This window comes from Podarcis tiliguerta, assembly GCF_965153285.1.
Source record: "Podarcis tiliguerta genome assembly, chromosome: 10".
Taxonomy (NCBI): Eukaryota; Metazoa; Chordata; class Lepidosauria; order Squamata; family Lacertidae; genus Podarcis; species Podarcis tiliguerta.
In genome coordinates, this window is record NC_139543.1 from 73,935,437 (window position 1) to 73,955,091 (window position 19,655).

Consider the following 19,655-nt stretch of genomic DNA (forward strand, 5'->3'; position numbering starts at 1 on the left):
TTGCCGCAAAGGCAAAATGACCTATTTATTGATTATACATCCCAGTGGTTTTGTGTTGGTTTTTTTTACACAAAATTTGTGAGCAAATTAGATAACATTAACTAGTCACTGAACGTTCATTCTGAATAGTTTTGGGGGAGCTTATTAGAGGTTGTATCAAACAGTTGCTGCCCTCCATTTCCCAGTGCATTTCTCTACATCTGGGGTTTTGGTGGTGGCGGGGTGGGGGGCGGGAAGAGGAATTTTTCTTTTTTTGCACAATAATGCCCAATCAACTTTTGCCAAATCAAAAATTGCAAAACCTGAATATGTTGCTATATGATTGAATTCCACCTGAAAAGAGTGAAAATATGAAAGTATTCCTAACCCAGGTCTGAATCCAACGACTGTTGTGCTTCCCACCTGTTCCTTCACCAGTCCTTTTCTAGACTACTTTTATAGCAAATCTATGCATTTTATTCTGTAGTGCGCAATTGAAAATGCCTTCTTGAGTGGAGACCTGCATTGCAACATTTGGAGAAGGGTGAAATCGGAAGGATCTGCCCATTAGCCCAGGAGCTGCAGGTTGGGTCAGAGCCGGTCAGGTCAGTTCATATGGGAAATTGCAAAAGGACAACTTCTCCATCTGTCCTGAACTGAGGAGACACTGGGGGGTGTTTCTCGGATGAAAGGTCACATTCCCTTCTGAGGGCCAAACGCCAGTGGTGGGTGAGGCCAGAAGCAAAAGCAGGAGAACAGTGACTATACATTTTACATTTGTACAGGTTAGTTTCTACACACACTCACCCCCCTCTATGCCCCATTCAAGGAAGCAAGAGTCATTTCCAGACTTTGAGGACACATTCAGCCAGGACAAAGCACTCAAGGAGGGTGCAAAGCATGGGCAGTGAGGGGCCTGGCAGAGAGTCCTGGTGTGAAATGAAGCCAGAATACTTCTGAATAAGAGCTAGAGGCACAGGAACAGAGTCCAGTAAAAAGTCCTAGCTGAGCCCCTGGCAACCTTGTGGTGCACAGCTTCTATATCTCTCTAGCATACCATCATTTTCCCCATGCGCTAATGCTGCTTGCAAAGTTCATTCTAATATGAGCTCCAGTTTGGTGAATGCACATCCACCCAGAGCTGGGCTTAAATCTGCTCAGAAAAGCATTTCCATTTTTCTGAGGGTTTTCTTTTGGAGGTTCTTGTTGAACTGATGGAAAATTTCAGCCACATGCCACCATCATCCTGAGAATATTTAGCAAAATGGCCCACACCAATTTCCCCCCAAAAGTGGAGAATAGGGATCCTGCGTAAATATTGCTTACTCTTGTTTTTGACAGGAAGAATGGGTTTGGCTCCTATCCCTTTCTTCCTTAGCCCATTGCTTCATTCATCTAACAGCATGAATTCACAAAATAGTAAATAGTACCTCTCCTTATTAACTGAGCTGAAATTTCTTAGAAGATAATTTTCTTTTTTGCCTCCTCCCCAACTCTTTCAAAATTCCACTGGTCAACAGAGAACATGCACACATACACCAGTTTGCTGCTCACAAGCAGGATGGATAATTTTGGAGGCTATTTTTGCTCATGTGCAGAAAAAAAATCTTCCACAAGGTGATTGCTCATAGGGATTATATGAACAGTTACCAAGTGGTGAACACTGGACTGAATCTGGTAAATGAGAGTTTTCCATAGCTGCAAAGTGTTTGTCTGCTGTGTGAAACCTTGCTTCGCCTCTGCTTCACTACTAACACAGGTCATAGCCTGTTTTACATGATAAAGCACAGCAGAGTTATATACTGCAGTTATCACTACTGTGGTGCATGAGAGAATATTGCCAAACACAAATTAGTTGGCTTATTTTTTTGGCAGGTTTGGCCTCATTTTTTGATTGTATTCTAATTGGCTGGTGTTATAGCTAGCTGTTTTGACTGGGTTTGTGTGTGTGAGAATGTCCTTGGTTTTTCTTCCATAACATGGGTAATTTGTGGTTCTCATGATAGTTTCACAGAATTCTAATGTGCACCTAGGCCCCTCAAAATTGGTGACTCCGGGACTAGAGGGTCAAACACACAACGACAGTTCAGGTTTACCAATCCTCTTACATATTTCTGCTAATGGCATTCATAACTGATGTAGGTATATGTCACTCTGTGTTACTTCCACTACAGCTCAGGGATGGTTCGTGATCCTTCTATCAACTGTACCATGGTGACCGAGTTTGTCCTGTTGGGGTTCACTAGTCACCCAGGCTTGGCCCGACTGCTGTTTGGACTCTTCCTCCTGATGTATGCAGTGACCTTGGCAGGCAACGGGCTGATTATGACTGTGGTGTGGACTGATCCTCTCCTCCATACACCCATGTACCTCTTCCTGGGCAGCCTTTCATGCTCTGAGACAGCCTACACTTTGGTGGTCATACCACAAATGCTTTGTGACCTGTTGGCTCCCCATAAGCCCTTTCCCTTGGCATCGTGTGCTGCTCAGATGTTCTTCTTTGTGGCCTTAGGTGTGGCTGACTGTCTGCTGTTGACAGCCATGGCATGGGACCGCTATGTGGCCATTTGCCACCCACTACACTATGGGAACTTCATGAGCCAACGGATTTGTTGGGGCCTAGTGATGGGGTCTGTCTGTGGTGGTTTCATTCTTTCTTCCTTCCTCACTGGAGTGATTTTCTCTTTGCCATTTTGTGCGTCCAACCATATCCCCCATTTCTTCTGTGACATCCCTCCTGTGCTGAGCAGGATATGTCCTGGCTATGGAACTATTGAAGTTACTGTTACAGCCTTGGTTGCCATGATCCTCATCGTCCCTTTCTCCTTCATCATGCTGTCTTACGGGTGCATTTTGATGGCTTCCCTGAACATGAGCTCGTCTCAGTACTGTCGCAAGGCCTTCTCCACCTGTGGAGCCCACTTGACAGTGGTCTTTCTTCACTATGGCTGTGCCATCTTCTCATATGCCAGACCTAAAGGCAGCTATATTGAAGGCCAGGACCATATCCTTGCGGTGTCTTACACTGTTCTCATTCCCATGCTCAACCCTCTGATCTACACTCTAAGGAACAATGAAGTGAAGGGAGCACTTAGGAAGATGATGTGTCGGGGTTGCCTTCTTCCTAAGGGATAGATGAAACGTTCTACTGAAAATGAACTCCAGATGGACAGTTCTGCATTTCCCTACCCTGTCTTTTTGTGTTTCAGTTCAGTTCCATTTCTATAATGTACATTGTGAAGTAGTTTCCAAGTGCATTGCTTCGCAGAAATATGTATAATAATTCTGTGTTTCACAGATGGTATTTATAAGAACTAAAGAAAGCCTGGCTGAGACACAGAGCCTGCTCTCCTGTCACAGCCCAACTGGAGAAGAGAAAGATACAACTTGGTTCCAGTGTGAAGATGCTTCTCTGACCATCCTTGGGGATCCAACCACTATTTTATCTTATTCATTCATCTGAAAAATGCATTAACCACTTCATGTTCTTAAAACATATAAAAACAGTATAAAATGCTGTTCCGCTCTTTCACAAAATGAACAGACAAGGCTAGGATCACCCCTCTGGCTGCTCACCTCAGATGCTTTTACAGAAAGGTGAGCAGGAGTGTGTGGTTCCTAATGTGTGGCGAGCATGATGCAGGGATTATTTTTCAAGAAAGCTTTGTGTTTTTAATGCATAAACTGAATTTGGATATCTTTAACAAAGTCTGGAGGGAAATGGTTTATTTATTTATCATGATGGCCTGAAAACTTGCTTGAAAGAAATAAGCTGTTACTGTACTGGTGTGGGGTTAAAAGTGTGATTGTGTTTTACTATCTGTTTTTGATAGTTTCTAATGCCTTTGTGAACTGGTCTGATATTTTTCCACAGGAAGCAGCTATCCTGTTGTTCGATAGAGTGTTGGACTATTACCTGGGAGACCAGGGTTCGAACCCCCTTCAGCCATGAAGCTCACTGGGTGACCTTAGGCCTTTCACCATCTCATATCTAACCATGTACACCACCTTGAGCTCATGGGGTGTGGGGAGGTGGCATATAAATAAAACAAATAAAAAATACAAATAAAAAGCTTGTCTTAGTGGTGTTCTTGACAACTATCATCATACATTGCCTGGGTCTGGTGTTTGGTTATGTGCTTCCAGGGTGCAAAGCCCTGTGGCCCAGCAAGAAGACAGCAGGAAGATGAGGGCTGAGGAGAGGACTTTTAGAACAAATACTTGCCAAACACTTCCTGTTAAGTTGTGGGTGAACATATCAGACGACACAGCGATTCTTCCAAAGCAGCTCTTTATTTGAAAGCTGGAACAGAACTGACTGAGGAGCTCAGTCAGCCTGCTTATATAGAGCTCCAGAACAATGTAACTGTTGCCATTTTCTAAAACTATCCGTGGTTCGAATCCCCGCAGCGGGGTGAGCTCCCGTCATTTGGTCCCAGCTCCTTCCTGCCCACCTAGCAGTTCGAAAGCACTCTTAAGTGCAAGTAGATAAATAGGGACCGCTTTATAGCGGTAAGGTAAACAGCATTTCCGTGTGCTGCGCTGGTGCTGGCTCGCCAGAGCAGCTTCGTCACGCTGGCCACGTGACCCGGAAGTGTCTTCGGACGGCGCTGGCTCACGGCCTCTAGAGTGAGATGAACACACAACCCTAGAGTCGGACACGACTGCCCCGTATGGGCAGGGATACCTTTAAAACTATCCAATCACTGAACGTCACTTTCGATCCTTCATTTGCATAACTATCTACAGTATCCCCCTGCTGGCCCAGGGTGAGAACTTCAGTACATAACACCCCTCCCCACCGAGATAAGGCATTAGTTACAATCGTAATGGTTTCCTTATATACAGCACTACACGTAATGGTTCCATTAGGCACAAAAGCATATCGGTTACATTTTACATACTTAGACCAACAGTGAAACATGTCCAACAACATAGTCCTTTAAATAAGTTGGGCACTTGGAAACTCTGTCAGACCGCCGCTGGTAGCCAAGTCCGGGGGCCACCCAATTCTTGCTGAGGCTGTGGTGCGACCCTAGGTGGCGTTGAAACCAAGTCCCCTGGATCCGCTGCTGTGGGTGGAGCCTCCGCAAGTGGAGTGGTCTGAGCCTGTGGTAAGTCTGGCAGACCCTCTGAAGTGGCTTGGTTCGGCTCCACGCTGGCAGTTTGCGAGAGAGGTGTAGGTGGAGCCTCACCATCTGTAAGTGTCTCTTCCGGAGCCACGAGCGCAGTTGGGGGCACCACGGTAGTGTCCAACTCCCCAACCCTACGCCTAAGCTGGTCTATGTGCCGGCGCCACAAGCGTCCGTCTTCGAGTGCCACCTGGTACGAGCGAGGTCCAGTGACTCCCACTACTGTGGCTGGCACCCAAGGAATGTCCCTCACATAGTTCCGGGCAAAGACCTGGTTTCCTGGAACAAATGACCATGGTGCATTGGCACAGCCTGGGGGTTCGGCCACGGCAAAGTCCGGGTGCAGCTGGTCGAGCGGGGACCTGAGGCGGCGGCCCATAAGCAGTTCAGCAGGACTCCACCCTGTGGCCGCATGAGGGGTGATGTGTTGCACGAACAAGTATTCGGTGACCTGCTCATGCCAGTCTCCCCGGTCCAGGCACGCCAGTGCCTCTTTTGCCAAGCGCACCATTCTCTCCGCTTGCCCATTGCTGGATGGATGAAATGGTGCCGTTAGGACATGGCGGATGCCCAGTCCCAAAAGATACCGCTCAAAAGTGCCTGACGTGAACTGTGGTCCTTTGTCGGAGACAAGGACATCAGGACACCCATGCGTCGCAAAGAGGCCTCCCAGCACCCGGATGACGGCCTCGGTAGTGGTGGAGGGCATCAGGGCCACCTCCAGCCATCTGGAATAGGCGTCCACCACTACCATAAAGGTCTGGCCATGAAAGGGGCCAGCCAGATTGATGTGCACCCTCAACCAGGGTGTCTTGGGCGTCTCCCAGGTGTGTCCCTTAGCTGCCGGTGGTGCAGGCCTCGATTCTTGGCACGCTTGACAGGCGGACACCCAGGCAGTGATGGCATCGTCCATGTTAGGCCACCAGATGTAACACTGAGCCAACGCCTTCATTTTGATGATTCCCGGGTGGCCAACGTGCAGAGCCTCCAGGACACATTGACGGAGTCTTTGGGGAATCACGACGCGGTCTCCCCACAGAAGACAACCACGATGAGCTGAGAGTTCATGTTGTCTGGTTGCAAACGGTTGGAACTCTGATGCAAAAGGCCCTTGTGGCCACCCCCTCCACACCCAGTTGAGCACAAGGCTGATGGTGCGATCCTGGGCAGATGCGGAGGCCACAGTGGCAGCCGATACAGGCACTGCTGGAAGATCCTCAATCAGGAGGAGCGATGAAGCAGGAGCCGGGTTTTCCACAAACGCTGGAAGAGGGCAATGGCTGAGGGTGTCGGCATGGCCCATCGATTTCCCCGGGCGATGGATGAGCCGGTAGTGGTAGGCAACCAGGAAAACAGTCCATCGCAGCATGTGCGGCGAGAGGACCGGTGGAGTTGGACGATCACCGGCGAGGAGGCCCAGGAGCGGCTTGTGGTCAGTGATGAGGTCAAAAGTCCTGCCATAGAGGTATTCATGGAACCTCTTCACTCCAGCCACAAGTGCCGGTGCCTCCTTGTCAAGCTGACTGTAATTCTGTTCAGTCAGAGATACCGTCCTGGAGAAGTAGGCGAGCGGTGCTTCTCTTCCATCTGGAAAACGGTGACTAAGGACAGCGCCGATGTCAAAAGGTGAGGCGTCGCAGGCAAGGACCAGCGGCCTGGCTTCACTGTACTGTACCAGCACACTGTCCAATGAAAGGAGAGCCTTGACCGCGTTGAAGGCCGCTGTCTCCCGATGACCCCAGGACCAAGGCGTCTTTGTGCTGAGGAGTCGGTGAAGAGGCTCAGCCACCGTGGCTTTGTGGGGCAGGAACATGTTATAAAAGTTCAGCAGCCCCAGGAACGCCTGCAACTCCATCTTGTTCTTTGGGATGCGGGCCTGCTGGATAGCACGGATCTTGGATGTGGTCGGGTGAAGCCCGGAGGCATCGATAAGATAGCCCAGGAACTCCACCTGTGGAACAGCGATCTGGCACTTCTCCCTCTTTACCTTGAGCCCGGCCTCCTGGAACCTGGTCAGCACGGTACGGAGGCGCTCGAACAGCTGCTGGTGTGAGTCTGCGGACACCAAGACGTCATCAAAAGATGGTACCATGCCCAGAAGCCCTTGCAGGAGACGCTCCATAAGGCTTTGGAAGATGCCAGGAGCCACACTCACCCCAAACTGCAACCGGCGGCAACGGAATGCCCCTCGGTGGGTGACGATCGTCTGGGCTTCAGCAGTGGCATCATCGATGGACAGTTGTTGATAGGCTTGGGCAAGGTCCACCTTAGTGAAGACCTTACCCTCACCCAGGGAATGCAGCAGGTGTTGGACAACAGGAACCGGATAGCGTGCTGCTGAAGTGCCTTGTTGATTGTGCACTTGTAGTCAGCGCAGATTCTCACCGATCCGTCTGGCTTGACAGGCGTGACGATGGGGGTTTCCCACTTGGCGTGGTCAACCAGCTCCAAAACTCCTTGGGCGATCAGCTTGTCCAGTTGTTCGTCCACCTTAGCCTTGAGAGCAAAGGGAACCCGGCGTGGCTTTAGCTTGATGGGGGTGACTTGTGGATCAAGGCTAAAGGAGATGGGCGTACCTGTATATTGCCCCAAAGTGCCGTCAAAAACCTCGGCAAAGTCTTTGACCAGACCCTCAGTCTCTGCGTTAGAGATGCAGTTGATGCCGGTGACTTCCAGGCCGAGGGCATCAAACCAGTCTAGCCCTAGGAGGCTTGGCCGCTGACCTTTGACCACCACCAGTCGGAGCAGGCCTGAAAAATCCTTGAGGGCGATCCGGAACCAGCCAACGCCTACCACGGGAATGTCGTTTCCCTGGTAGTCTCTCAGGTGTACGCGGTGAGAGTTGAGTTGCCTTTTGGACACTCTGGGAACCAGTCTTTTGATGGTGCTCCAAGACACGATGGACAGGGCAGACCCGGTGTCGATCTCCATGTCACATGGAGCTCCTTCGATGAGCACCGTGACATTCAGCTTGCGTCACGTAGGCGAGTCGGTTTGGCCAATCGTGGTTCCAGATGGGCAGCGGCAGTTGGTGAGAGCGAAACAGCTTTCCTTGGCAGACTGGAGTGAAGACTTGGACTTGCGAGTAGGTGAAGGGGGGGTGTCAGATGGGGCCGATCGGCAGACCTTAGCAATGTGGCCCCTTCTGGAACACGTCCTACAGATGGCGTCTCTGAATCGACACTTGGCACGGGAATGGTTGCCTCCACAGCCGGCACATTCCGGTTGGCCCTTGGACTTCCGCTTTGTCTGGTGCACCTCATCGTCTTCACTGGAGGATGCCTCATCACTGCTGGCCTCTTCGTGATGCACTGGAACTGGCTTTCTAGCAAGATGCGGGCTGCTGGCCTTGCGGATCTCCTGGGCGGAGCGTTCAGCAGCTTCCGAGGCCACGGCCTCCTCAATGGCTTTATGCAGCGTGAGGTCTGGCTTGGCGAGGAGACGCCGTTGCAGATGGATGTCCCGGACCCCGCAGACGATTCGATCCATCAGGGCATCGTCTAAGTCTCGGAACTCGCAGTGCATTGCAGCCTGTCGCAGGGCGGTGGTGTAGTTGTTGATTGACTCCCCCTCTGCCTGGTTCCGGTGGTAAAACCCATGGCGGGCAGCAATCTTGGATGGCTTTGGCGCGTAGTGGTTGCGGAGCTTCTCTTGGATTGTGTCCCATGGTGTTGCCTGGACTGTTTCAGGCGCAACCAATGCTCGGGCCGTCTCAAACACCTCAGACCCACTGAGGAATAGGCCCTGCTTCCGTTCCTTTGATACTGCTGTCAGCTCGTTGGCTTGGAGGTAGCAGTCGAACCGAGCGAGGTAGGAGTCCCATGATTCAGAGGCTGGCGCAAACGGCGGTAGAGGCACAAGTGAAGCCATGATTCCAGTGCCGGCGTGAAGGGCGATGGATGGAACACAGTGCTCTAGCCAGAACAGTCAGCTCTGAATTGGTTCTGTCCAGTGATTCAGCTCAGTGATTCAGCTCAGTTCAGAGGATGGCCGCACCTGGCTGTGCTCTGATGTCCATCGATCCCACCCTCGTCGCCAGTGTTAAGTTGTGGGCGAACATATCAGACGACACAGTGATTCTTTCAAAGCAGCTCTTTATTTGTAAGCTGGAGCAGAACTGACTGAGGAGCTCAGTCAGCCTGTTTATATAGAGCTCCAGAACAATGTAACTGTTGCCGTTTTCTAGAACTATCCAATCACTGAACGTCACTTTTGATCCTTCATTTGCATACAAACTATCCAATCACTGAACGTCACTTTCGATCCTTCATTTTCATAACTATCTACAGTATCCCCCTGCTGGCCCAGGGTGAGAACTTCAGTACATAACACTTCCCACTACCTCCTCTGCCTAGTTTTGTGAGGCGTACCGTATTTTTCGCACCATTGGATGCACTTTTTCCCTCCTAAAAAGCAAGGGAAAATGTGTGTGCGTCCTATGGAGCGAATGCAAGGGGGAGGAAGGCGGGAAAAGCCCCCAAGAGCCGCACACAAGCTTCGTGCGCTCTTGCGGGCTTTTCTCCAGGAGGGAGAAGGGACTGACTGGCCGCATCGGTCCGTTCTCCCTCCTCGGGGAAAAGCCCCAAAGAGCGGAGCCCTCTTTAAAGGCTGCGTGGCTCCTGCGGGAGGTGGGGGAAGCTGCAGCAGATTCCCTCTTCCCGCGCTCCCTTTGAAGCGGCAATGTGGGAGGGGAGCAGCTTACACTTTCCTCCTTCAAAGCAACTACGGAGGAGAGAAGGAAGGGGACCATGCATCCTCTGCTGGCGAATGCAGCAGATTCCCTTCTCCTGGGCTCCCTTTGAAGCAGCAAAGTGGAGGGAATCCAGTGCAGTTGCGAGCAGAGGATCCATGGCTCCGCTTCCTTCCCTCAAAGCAGGGTGCGGGGGTGCAGGGGGGAAAGAGGGCAGGAAATAGAGGCCGGGCAGGAAGACACAACCACACTTTGACCACTGAAAGTCCACCTCAGCCTCCCCAGATTTCCACTGAGATGGCCAGGCTAATCTCGATGGCCATAAGTCAGGCTCAGCATTATTAATTGGACTTAGATAAGCCATGGTTTCCCTTCCTACCCTCCTCTGAGGCTCAATTTAAAGCAGCAAAGTGGACAGGAGCCGCCCGCTTTGCTGCTTTAAATAGTTTAGTGCAACATTTGATTCAGAATATTTTTTTCCGTATTTTCCTCCTCTAAAAACTAGGTGCGCCCTATGGTCAGGTGCGCCCTATGGTGCGAAAAATACGGTAAGTGGTTGATACCATCTGCTCCATGAAATCCACAAGGCTCAAGGTAGAGTGAGACTCTAGAGGGAACCATAATTAAGATTAAAATGTTTTAAAACAGCCTTCCTCAGCCTGCTGCTCTCCAGCTATTTTGGACTACAACTCCCATCAGCCCCAGCCAGTATGGGTAAGAGTGACAGCTGGGGGGAGATGTAGTCCAGCCCCAACTGGGAGTGGACATCATGTAGGTGAAAACTCTTTTGGAATGTTTCCAAAGTCCCTCTGTTCTACGATATAAGCTACTTGGAACACTTTTTGTTGAAAAGTAGTTATATGAATATTCTAAACAAATAAATAGGTTATGGTTCTAATGTTTAATCATATACAAATACATGACAGTGCAGGGAAAAAAGTAAAATAGCCATAGAACATGCAGGGTAATTTTTTTAGATGACATGTCTTTAACTACACTGTAAGTGGAGCAGCATGATTGGGCTTTTAAATTTTTAACTGATACATGTTGCTTACAGGCTCTTAAATGTCAGGTCTCTGCTCAGAGGGGCTCATAATGTATACTTGAATACAATGGGGACAACAGAAGAAGGTGAGAAGGGCAAGTGGGAAGAATATGGGTGGTATTCAACTGTTACTCAGAGTAGACCCACTGAAATTAATGGACCTAACTTAGTCATGTTAAGTCACTTCTCTTTGCTGTGATTTAAGACTTCCAGGAAATTATTTTTAATACTAACCAAATACCAACAAAGATGAATTGAAGATGTAACAGTTGGCGTGTACAGATGAGCAGAGGAACTCACATAAAGGATGTGCAGATCAAGGTGAGATCTTAGGGTACAAAAGCAACTTTGCTGGAAGGTGTATTTTATGGGTAAATGGACATAGGTCAGTGACTCTAAAATAATAATTATTGTGATTTATATCCCCCCCTTTTCTCTGGCAGGGACTCAAGATGGTTTTACAGATAAAATAGAAACAACTAAAAGCATGGGGGGGGGGAGAAGCAATAATTAAAAGCAATTAAGCATTAATAGAATTAAAACTATAAATATATGTGATCTCTTAAAAGTTACAAGTAATTCTAATAAAAAACCTTGACTTTAGGGTTATAACTAGAGTTAGGGAAATCAGATTGTGTTTATGGCTGTTTGTAAGGTAACGTGGTTGCCTGAGAGCCCCTTTTGGAGGGCAAGGCCAGAGGATTCCTCCCCAGAGGTGGCAAGGGCCAAAGGAGATCCCTCTGTGGCTCTCCATCTAGATGCTCTTAAATGCCTGACAAGCCTCCGGTGCCATCCAGTGTGTTACTGTCAGACTCTGCATAAAGAATAGCCCAGAATTTGACAGGTGGTACTAAGCTGTACTCTCTTTCACAGAATCATGCTGACGACAAGAAACAGAATGAACTGCTTAGTGGACTCATGCCTAGGAATAATAATAATAATAATAATAATAATAATAATAATAATAATTTATTATTTATACCCCTCCCATCTGGCTGAGTTTCCCCAGCCACTCTGGGCAGCTCCCAATCAAGTGTTAAAAATAGTACAGCGTTACATATTGGCTCCAGGTCCCAGCTCACAGAGGACCAACGCTAGCTGGTAGTAATGTGCAAAAGTCTTTATTGAAGTACAGTTTCCATTTTCAATCCGCAGCGCCCCAGCTCTACGTCTAGGGTTAGATCGGCGAAGCTCCATCTGAATCTCCGCCCCCTGTACACCAGTTTAAGATTCTAGCCTTACTCCACCTCTTCCGTCTCTCCTTTCTCCTCTGGGTCCTGCTACCCCCCGGGGTCCCTTCCTTCCTGGATTCTTCTGACGCTGACGTTGACCCCCCTGACTCCTCCCGCTCTTTTTGGCGGGCTTTGGGACCTGGCTCCCTATCCGGGCTGCCAACTGTGCCGCCCTCCTGTACATTTGAACTTGGCGCGCGCGCCCAGCCTTCAACCTTCCTCTCGTCCGTTTCCTCGCTCCCCGATGGAGGCGTGGCCAATCCTGACTCATGTCCTCCCGCTGGCAGTGCGCCGCCTGATCCCGATGCCTGGGACTCCTCCCCCCTACTGCACTCTGGTGTGGACGCTGGTCCTGATTTCCAACTGCTGCTCTCTGAGTCCCCTCTGGCCCCTTCTTCCTGGGGTGTCCCCCTAGGCACCCCCCTTGCCCTGACCATGGGAGCCCCTTTCTGTGAATCTTCCGATTCGCTGGAAAGACTCGGAGACCTCGGACCGCTGTCATCGCTAACATTTCCTTCGGACTCCTCCCCCTCGCTCTCTATTTCCTCCCTTTCCTGTGCCTCTGCTCCCGAACCCCTGACACATATTATCTGGGCATGTGAGGGGCAATCGCTGGGCTTGACTCAAATCTCCCCAAGATAACAATGGTCTTTCATGATTTTCCAATACAGTATTTTGGTCTCAAGTTACTCAAGGGGTTTAAATGTCAACAACAAAATGACACTTTGCTTTTATTTTTATATGAATTCATATTGACTTTTTCTTTCCTGGTTATGTCTTATGTAAACTGCTTAAAGATTTCTTTTTACATATATGAACTGGTACAATTTTTATAAATATGCCCAATTTCAATGTTATGACGTGCCATTTTTTGTGTTCTGCTCTGTTACTGCTTTGTTGTATGCTGCTTTCAATGCCATATGGACAAAAATATGTCTTTAAAAATCCATTCAAATAAATAAATAACCCATGCTAAGTTTGCTCTTAATTGCTTGTCTAGGATATATTCTCAGAGGTATGAAGTCTGTACAGATAACTTTTGAAATCTCTCAGGGATATAAAGACTCATGATAATGAGTTTTCAAGTTTTAATTATAAAAATTGTTATTTTCTAGTCACACACAGAGATTGGATTTTATTCTGTTCAGATGGGGGCCTAGACCTGATGGTTCCTCAGGCCATGAAGACAAGAATTAACCACTTGTGATCAGAAACTTGATTGAGAAGATTGATTCAGCTTTTCATTATTGCCATTTGAATCAGCAGAGATATTCTGGCCCCCCCCCCAAAAAAAAAATTTGTTAACACAGCCTAATTAAGTCAGATGATATAAGAAGTGTTTTTGATTTTGCATGGTTTTATCAAACATTTGCTGTTTCTTAGACTGGTGTCATAACCAGAAAAGTGTTTTATTTATTCTTTAATTTAATCAAAACATTTGAAATCCCCTCGTGATGTTAGTGGATTAGATCTTCTTATGTTCTTTTAGAAGTGCTCCTAAAGCTGCAATTATAGGCACATTTACTTGGGAGGAAGCTGCATGGAGGTTAATGGAACTTAATTTTAAGGAAATGTGTATGAGATTAGGCTGCACAAGGCTATTTGATTCAAATCCATCAGGCAACCTATTTTCCCTTTCAGCAAATGTTATCCAACAGGACACCCCATAAGGTAAATATTTCAAGTTTCTTTTGTATGCATTTTACATTTTTTGTCAAAAATTTAAACTGTAATATAGCAAGATGACTTTAGTAATTGATTCTTTTAGGAGAACACCCATAATTTTTTTCCCATTAGAGATGTTCACCACCCTATTAATACCACACAATATCATACTATAGTCACACCCACAGCATACATTTAAAGTACCTGGCTATACCCCCCAAATTTCTGAATCAATATGAGAACTGAAACACAGCCATCTTCCAGAACTTGCACTTATCCAAATTTTATGGTGCAGTTCTCTAAGCAAGCAATGTTCACAAAAATGCATATATTAGGAGAAAATGTATGTAAAAAGAATATGAAACTGATAATAACATACAAAAATGCATTATATACAGTATAGGGAAGGTGCTTGCACAAATGTGAACGTCAGTCAAAATTGCATATAAAATTTATTTTTTAGGAGAAATTCAAACTAAAATGCTGAAGAATTTTCATGAGGATTGTTAAAATAATAATAATGCAAATTGTAGCAGACATGTGGAGAACTGAATTTAAGATGGGGAAAATGAGAACCTGAGAGAACCAAACACGACAATTTCTTCCATCTGTATTTGGATGTGACCCCTATGACTGTAAGAATTTTTGTGGCAGCAAATAAAACTTAGAGAATGGTATGTCCACTGCTACATGTGGAGTACAACATAAAACAGGACAATTAACAAGAACACATTAGTCAAATATCATGCTTGTTACATCTGATGGTACCAACATGTTTGGAGAGAAAGCAATGAATGCTGCTCTAGGAGAAGGGTAATATAAAACAGCAAAGGAGTGGGAATCCTCCTTCAGATGTTAAGTTCTTAGCACTTAACTCCTTTCTGGGTCACTTCAATTTGCAAGGAGCACTGGAAGTATGTTGGCACAGTTTACTTACAGTGGTGGCACAAATGCATGGCCCTCCTGCGTATGGTTGGACATCAGCCCTAGCCAGGATGGTCAGGGATGATGGGAGTTGTAGTCCAGCAACATCTGGAGAGTCACAGATTTCCCTAGAACATTTAAATACACTGTATATATGATATTTGCATAGGGGGTGGATTTGTACCACCATTGTATGTAGCAAGATGGGGTTTCATAGCTCTGCTCCAAGGATACATTTTCCACACAGAGTGTAATTTTCTTCACATAGAAAATGTGTATATTAGGAAAAATTAGAGCCAAGATGCTAATGAAATTTCACAAGGGCTTTTAAATCAATCAATCAATATCAATCAATCAATCAATCAATCACAAACTAATGTTGATATATGGAGAACTGAATTTAAAACTGAAAAGGTTTAGAAACAGTGAGAAATTGAATCTGAAATATTCATCCATCCCTTGTTCAAAGAAACATGAATTATTTGATGACATTATAAAATAAGCATTTCACCATTATAAAATTATCATTTCACCAACAATAATGGTAATGGGATTGAGTCACACTCCAATTAATATAGTTTGGGGGCATCTTTACTATTCCGGCAGATAATTCCACATCTTGGGAAGGATTTACAGCGCCATGGGTCCTGAAGATGATAATGAAACGACACCAGAGATCTTCCTCCTGACTGGGCTCTCCAGCCAGCCACTCATGCGCAGGGTGCTCTTTGTCGCGTTTCTCTTCCTCTATCTAATGACTCTTCTTGGGAATGGCCTTATTGTCCTCTTGATCATAGCAGATCCTCACCTCCACACCCCCATGTATTTCTTTCTTGGCAACCTCTCCCTTCTTGACATCTGTTATACTACCAGCACAGTCCCACAGATGCTGGCCCACAGCTTCACGGAGAGGCCCACTATCTCCAATGCCAGATGTTTTGCCCAGATGTGTATCTCGCTCTTCCTTGGGACGACGGAATGCATTCTGTTGGCTGTCATGGCTTATGACCGCTTTGTGGCGATATGCATGCCACTCCACTATACGCTGATCATGAACAGAAGGCTGTGTGGCTGTCTGGCTGTCTCCTCGTGGGTCTTGGCCTCCCTGTTGACCCTTGTACCATCCTTCACCATGAAGATCAAACTATGTGGGCACAATGTCATCAACCATTTTGCATGTGAAGTTCAGGCTGTTGTGAAACTAGCATGTTCTGATATATCAGCCAATGCAGGTTTCTCACTAGGCAGCAGTGTTTTCACTCTCTTAGTACCCTTTGCCTTCATTTTGCTGACTTACGTTCGCATTAGTCTGGCAGTGCTGAGGATTCGCTCAGCTCAGCGTTGGAGCAAGGCTCTTTCTACCTGTGGCTCCCATCTTACAGTAGTTGGGATCTTTTATGGCACAGCTATGGCCATGTACCTAAGGTCACCAGGCAGATCTTCAAACCAGGACAAATTTGTTGCTGTCTTCTATGCTGTGGTCACTCCAATGCTGAACCCTCTGATCTATAGTTTGAGGAACAAGGATGTGAAAGGAGCCTTGTGGAGGGTAATGGGCAGGAAAATGGATTCCTAGCCCCCTTTAAATATATCTGAATACACCTCTTGAGTGCCTGAATGCTCTTTTGAATTCCTTTAATGTAATACTTCGTATTTTATAAATAAAATTTGTAGAAATGGTTCAGTTTTTGGAATGCTTATTTCTTTTTTTGTATTTCATCTTTTTAAAATCTTGTCACAGACATTGCTTTTGTAGCCTTAGGCTGTGATGTGGTTTATAAATTTGTAAAATAAGCATAAACAAATCAGCTCCCCTCATCTCTCACTAGGGGCCATGCAGAGTGGGGTGGAGGAGCTGCCATTTAAGGACCTAAGAGGGTCGGTAGGGAAGGAGGTGGTCTTTCAGATATTTGGGGCCTAAATCAGTTAGGGCTTTAAAGAATAATGTGAGCACCTTGAATAGGGCCCAGAAACAAACTGGCAACCAGTACAATGGTTTTAAACAGTCAATGGAGTATTACCAATCCCCTCTAAGGCAAAGACCAGGTTGAGGGTAAGCCCAGCTACATGTGTTGGACCATCGATGCCCTGAGTCAGTCCCATGGTTGTCATGGAGGCCATGAAGTCCTGGACCAGCCCATTTGAGGCATCCTTGACATGGATATTGAAGTCCCCAACAGCACTGTGTGAGACTTATCCAGTATTTCCCGCACAGGTGCATAATGGTCATAGCAGATGAAGGGAGGGCCACAAGAATGACACAAGGAGACTGTCATTGGGTTGAATTTGTCACTTTGCATTTCATAGTGCAGAAAGTATTGATCTGATGTGTAGAGATGGTTCTGGAAGCTACTGGAAGCTTCTCTGTGTGAAAGAAGCAAGCAGAAGGTTCATGATGTTTGGGTTATTCCTTCAAAGAAGCCGAGTACAGCTGGGTTAAATTAGTTCTGTTATGTCTTTCTGTCAAGGTCATGTTGACTATAATAATAAGGCCAGAAAGAGCCTGGGTTTCACTTTCTATCTCTCTTTCCTTCTGGTGTAGTGTTCTGTATATAGCATGCTTAGTGTTAAGGCTTTAGTCTTATTATAAGTTAAGTTGTAAATTTAAGTTAAGTCTGCTGCAACTGGATTTCTTATGGACAGGGCCAATCCTGATTGTATTGGATTTGTGACCATGATGCTCATTTGCCTTCAGGAGCATTAAAGCTCTGCTGGATGAAATACAATTGCCTCTGGTCTATTTTTTGGGATTCCTGCAGTGTGTTTAAGTTTTTACTCTGCTAGCTATACATTGGAATCTACTCTGGATCAATATCGATCAGACAGAATTAAGCCACAGCTTTATTGATTACAGGAAACAGTAGGTTTGGCTATGGCATTGGGCATGTACATATCCAGCATCAGGCAGCCCACCTGCTACCTGATAAGAACCTTTCAGAAGATAAGCTTTATTTTACTAGCCCAAGGCTCTCTCTCTCTCTGAACCTCTGCCATTAGAATCATAAAATGCAAGACTTCCAGTCAGATGGTGACAGCGCCAGCAGCCCCAACTGAGTTTCCGATTTTATAGTTAAGTTTTATTGTTTTATGGACTGGTTTTAGTGTTTTATTGTTTTCTTGCTTAATTTTACTGTTTTACTGCTCTGCCACTGCGTTTGCCTGTTGTTTTGCAGATGTTATTGCCTTCACTGCAACTCAATAGTTTATGACTTAAGGTTTCACTGCCAAGTTATTTGCTGACACCTGCAAAACTATTGCAAGACTATTGTGCCTCTACTGCTTATTGACTACGTGCCTAATTTTTTTTTTCTAAAATATTTATTAGGGTTTAACAAATACAGAGAAAAGAAAAATGAACAATAAAAGGTTACAAAACTTCAAATTAGACAAAAAAGAAAAAAAGAAAATACAGTAAAAAAACAACAACAGTTACATCAAAACACAAAAAAGCAAAAAACAAGAACATTTAAAAAGAAAAAACATTTAAAAAAGAAAAAAACACACCAATATTTTCATATCCTTAATTTTCATTTGCTTATTTCCTTGACTTCCTCACACCTCCCTTTTTGTATTCTAGTACAATTAGTTGTTTCAGCAAGTCCTTTCCCTCTTTCTCAAATTTAGTTCCATAATTTATCTTAACGCAATTTAGCCTTAAATTTTACACCTTAACCCATACTCAATCCATTCTTACTTAATTCTTAGTAACATTTCTACTGAAGCCGTATAACTTCTTTCTAGCATCCTTCTAACATTCATTATTTTTACAATATTTCTGTAAATATACTTTAATTTTTTCCCAATCTTCTTCCACCAACTCTTCTCCCTGGTCTCGGATTCTGCCAGTCATTTCCGCCAACTCCATGTAGTCCATCAGCTTCATCTGCCATTCTTCCCGGGTAGGTAGGTCTTGTGTCTTCCAGTACTTTGCAATAAGTATTCTTGCTGCTGTCGTAGCATACATAAAAAAGTTCTATCCTTCTTTGACACCGATTGGCCGACAATGCCTAAGAGGAAGGCCTCTGGTTTCTTCAAATCTACAAATATGGACAAGGCGCAAATATGGACAAGGCGCAAAGACAAATAATTACTAAGGATGGAAGACTACCAAAAACATTTTTTGAGATAGCTGAAAACATGGACTTAATTGACATTTGGAGAATGAAGAACCCTCTGGGTAGAGAGGGAACTTTTTATTCTGAGGCTAAAATGACATGGACAAGAATTGACCAAATTTGGGTAACTAGAGGACTGGCTCCAAAGATTAGCAAAGTTGAAATCTGCCCTAAGACCTGCTCTGATCATAATGCTGTGAAGATGGAATTGAAACTGATGCCAACTGGTTCCTTTAGATGGAGGATGAATGACTCTTTGTTTAGGAATGATGAATTTACCAAAAAGGCCCAGAAAACCCTGAGAGACTACTTCGAGATAAACATGAACACTACTGTTGAAAAAAGAGTAATTTGGGACGCAAGTAAAGCCATTATGAGAGGATTTTTGATACAACAGAATGCAATTAAGAAGAGAATGCAAAATGAGAAAAAAGCTAAAATTTTGGAAAAAATAAAGGACGGTGAGAAGAAACTGAGGGCGAAACCAAAGTCTCAGGAGATTTTGAAAGAAATAAAGCTATATCAAGTACAATACATGAAAATGATGAATCAGGAAATAGAATGGAAGATTAAACAGATGAGACAAAAGACATTTGAATCGGCAAATAAGTGTGGGAAATTGTTGGCTTGGCAATTGAAAAAAAGACAAAAATTCAATACCATTACGAGATTGCTTGGCTAATTTAACAACAGCAAAGACACCAATTTTGGCTTAGCAGCTAGACAGGACTCCACAGAATCTGGAATTTTGCTGCCCTATATAAGAATAGCATTTGTTCCCTAATATGATCAAAAGGAGGAAAAGGATTGCTTCATCACAGAGCTTGAGTAATCTGCCTAATTCCAAAAAAAAGCAGGTTAGATGACTTCATT

The 19,655-nt window shown here is 45.6% G+C and overlaps 2 protein-coding genes across 2 annotated transcripts; both read left to right on the forward strand.

Moving 5' to 3' along the window:
* Positions 1–2,190: 2,190 nt before the first annotated feature.
* Positions 2,191–3,114, forward strand: LOC310659197 (olfactory receptor 10R2-like; the record flags this gene model as incomplete). The annotated part of the gene is made up of 1 exon (XM_083402413.1): positions 2,191–3,114. One exon carries the CDS (start codon positions 2,191–2,193, stop codon positions 3,112–3,114), a length of 924 nt encoding a protein of 307 aa, XP_083258539.1.
* A 12,193-nt stretch (positions 3,115–15,307) lies between these two features.
* On the forward strand, positions 15,308–16,243 carry LOC310658860 (olfactory receptor 13H1-like; the record flags this gene model as incomplete). Its single annotated transcript, XM_083401231.1, has 1 exon — positions 15,308–16,243. One exon carries the CDS (start codon positions 15,308–15,310, stop codon positions 16,241–16,243), a length of 936 nt encoding a protein of 311 aa, XP_083257357.1.
* Between the last annotated feature and the right edge of the window lie 3,412 nt (positions 16,244–19,655).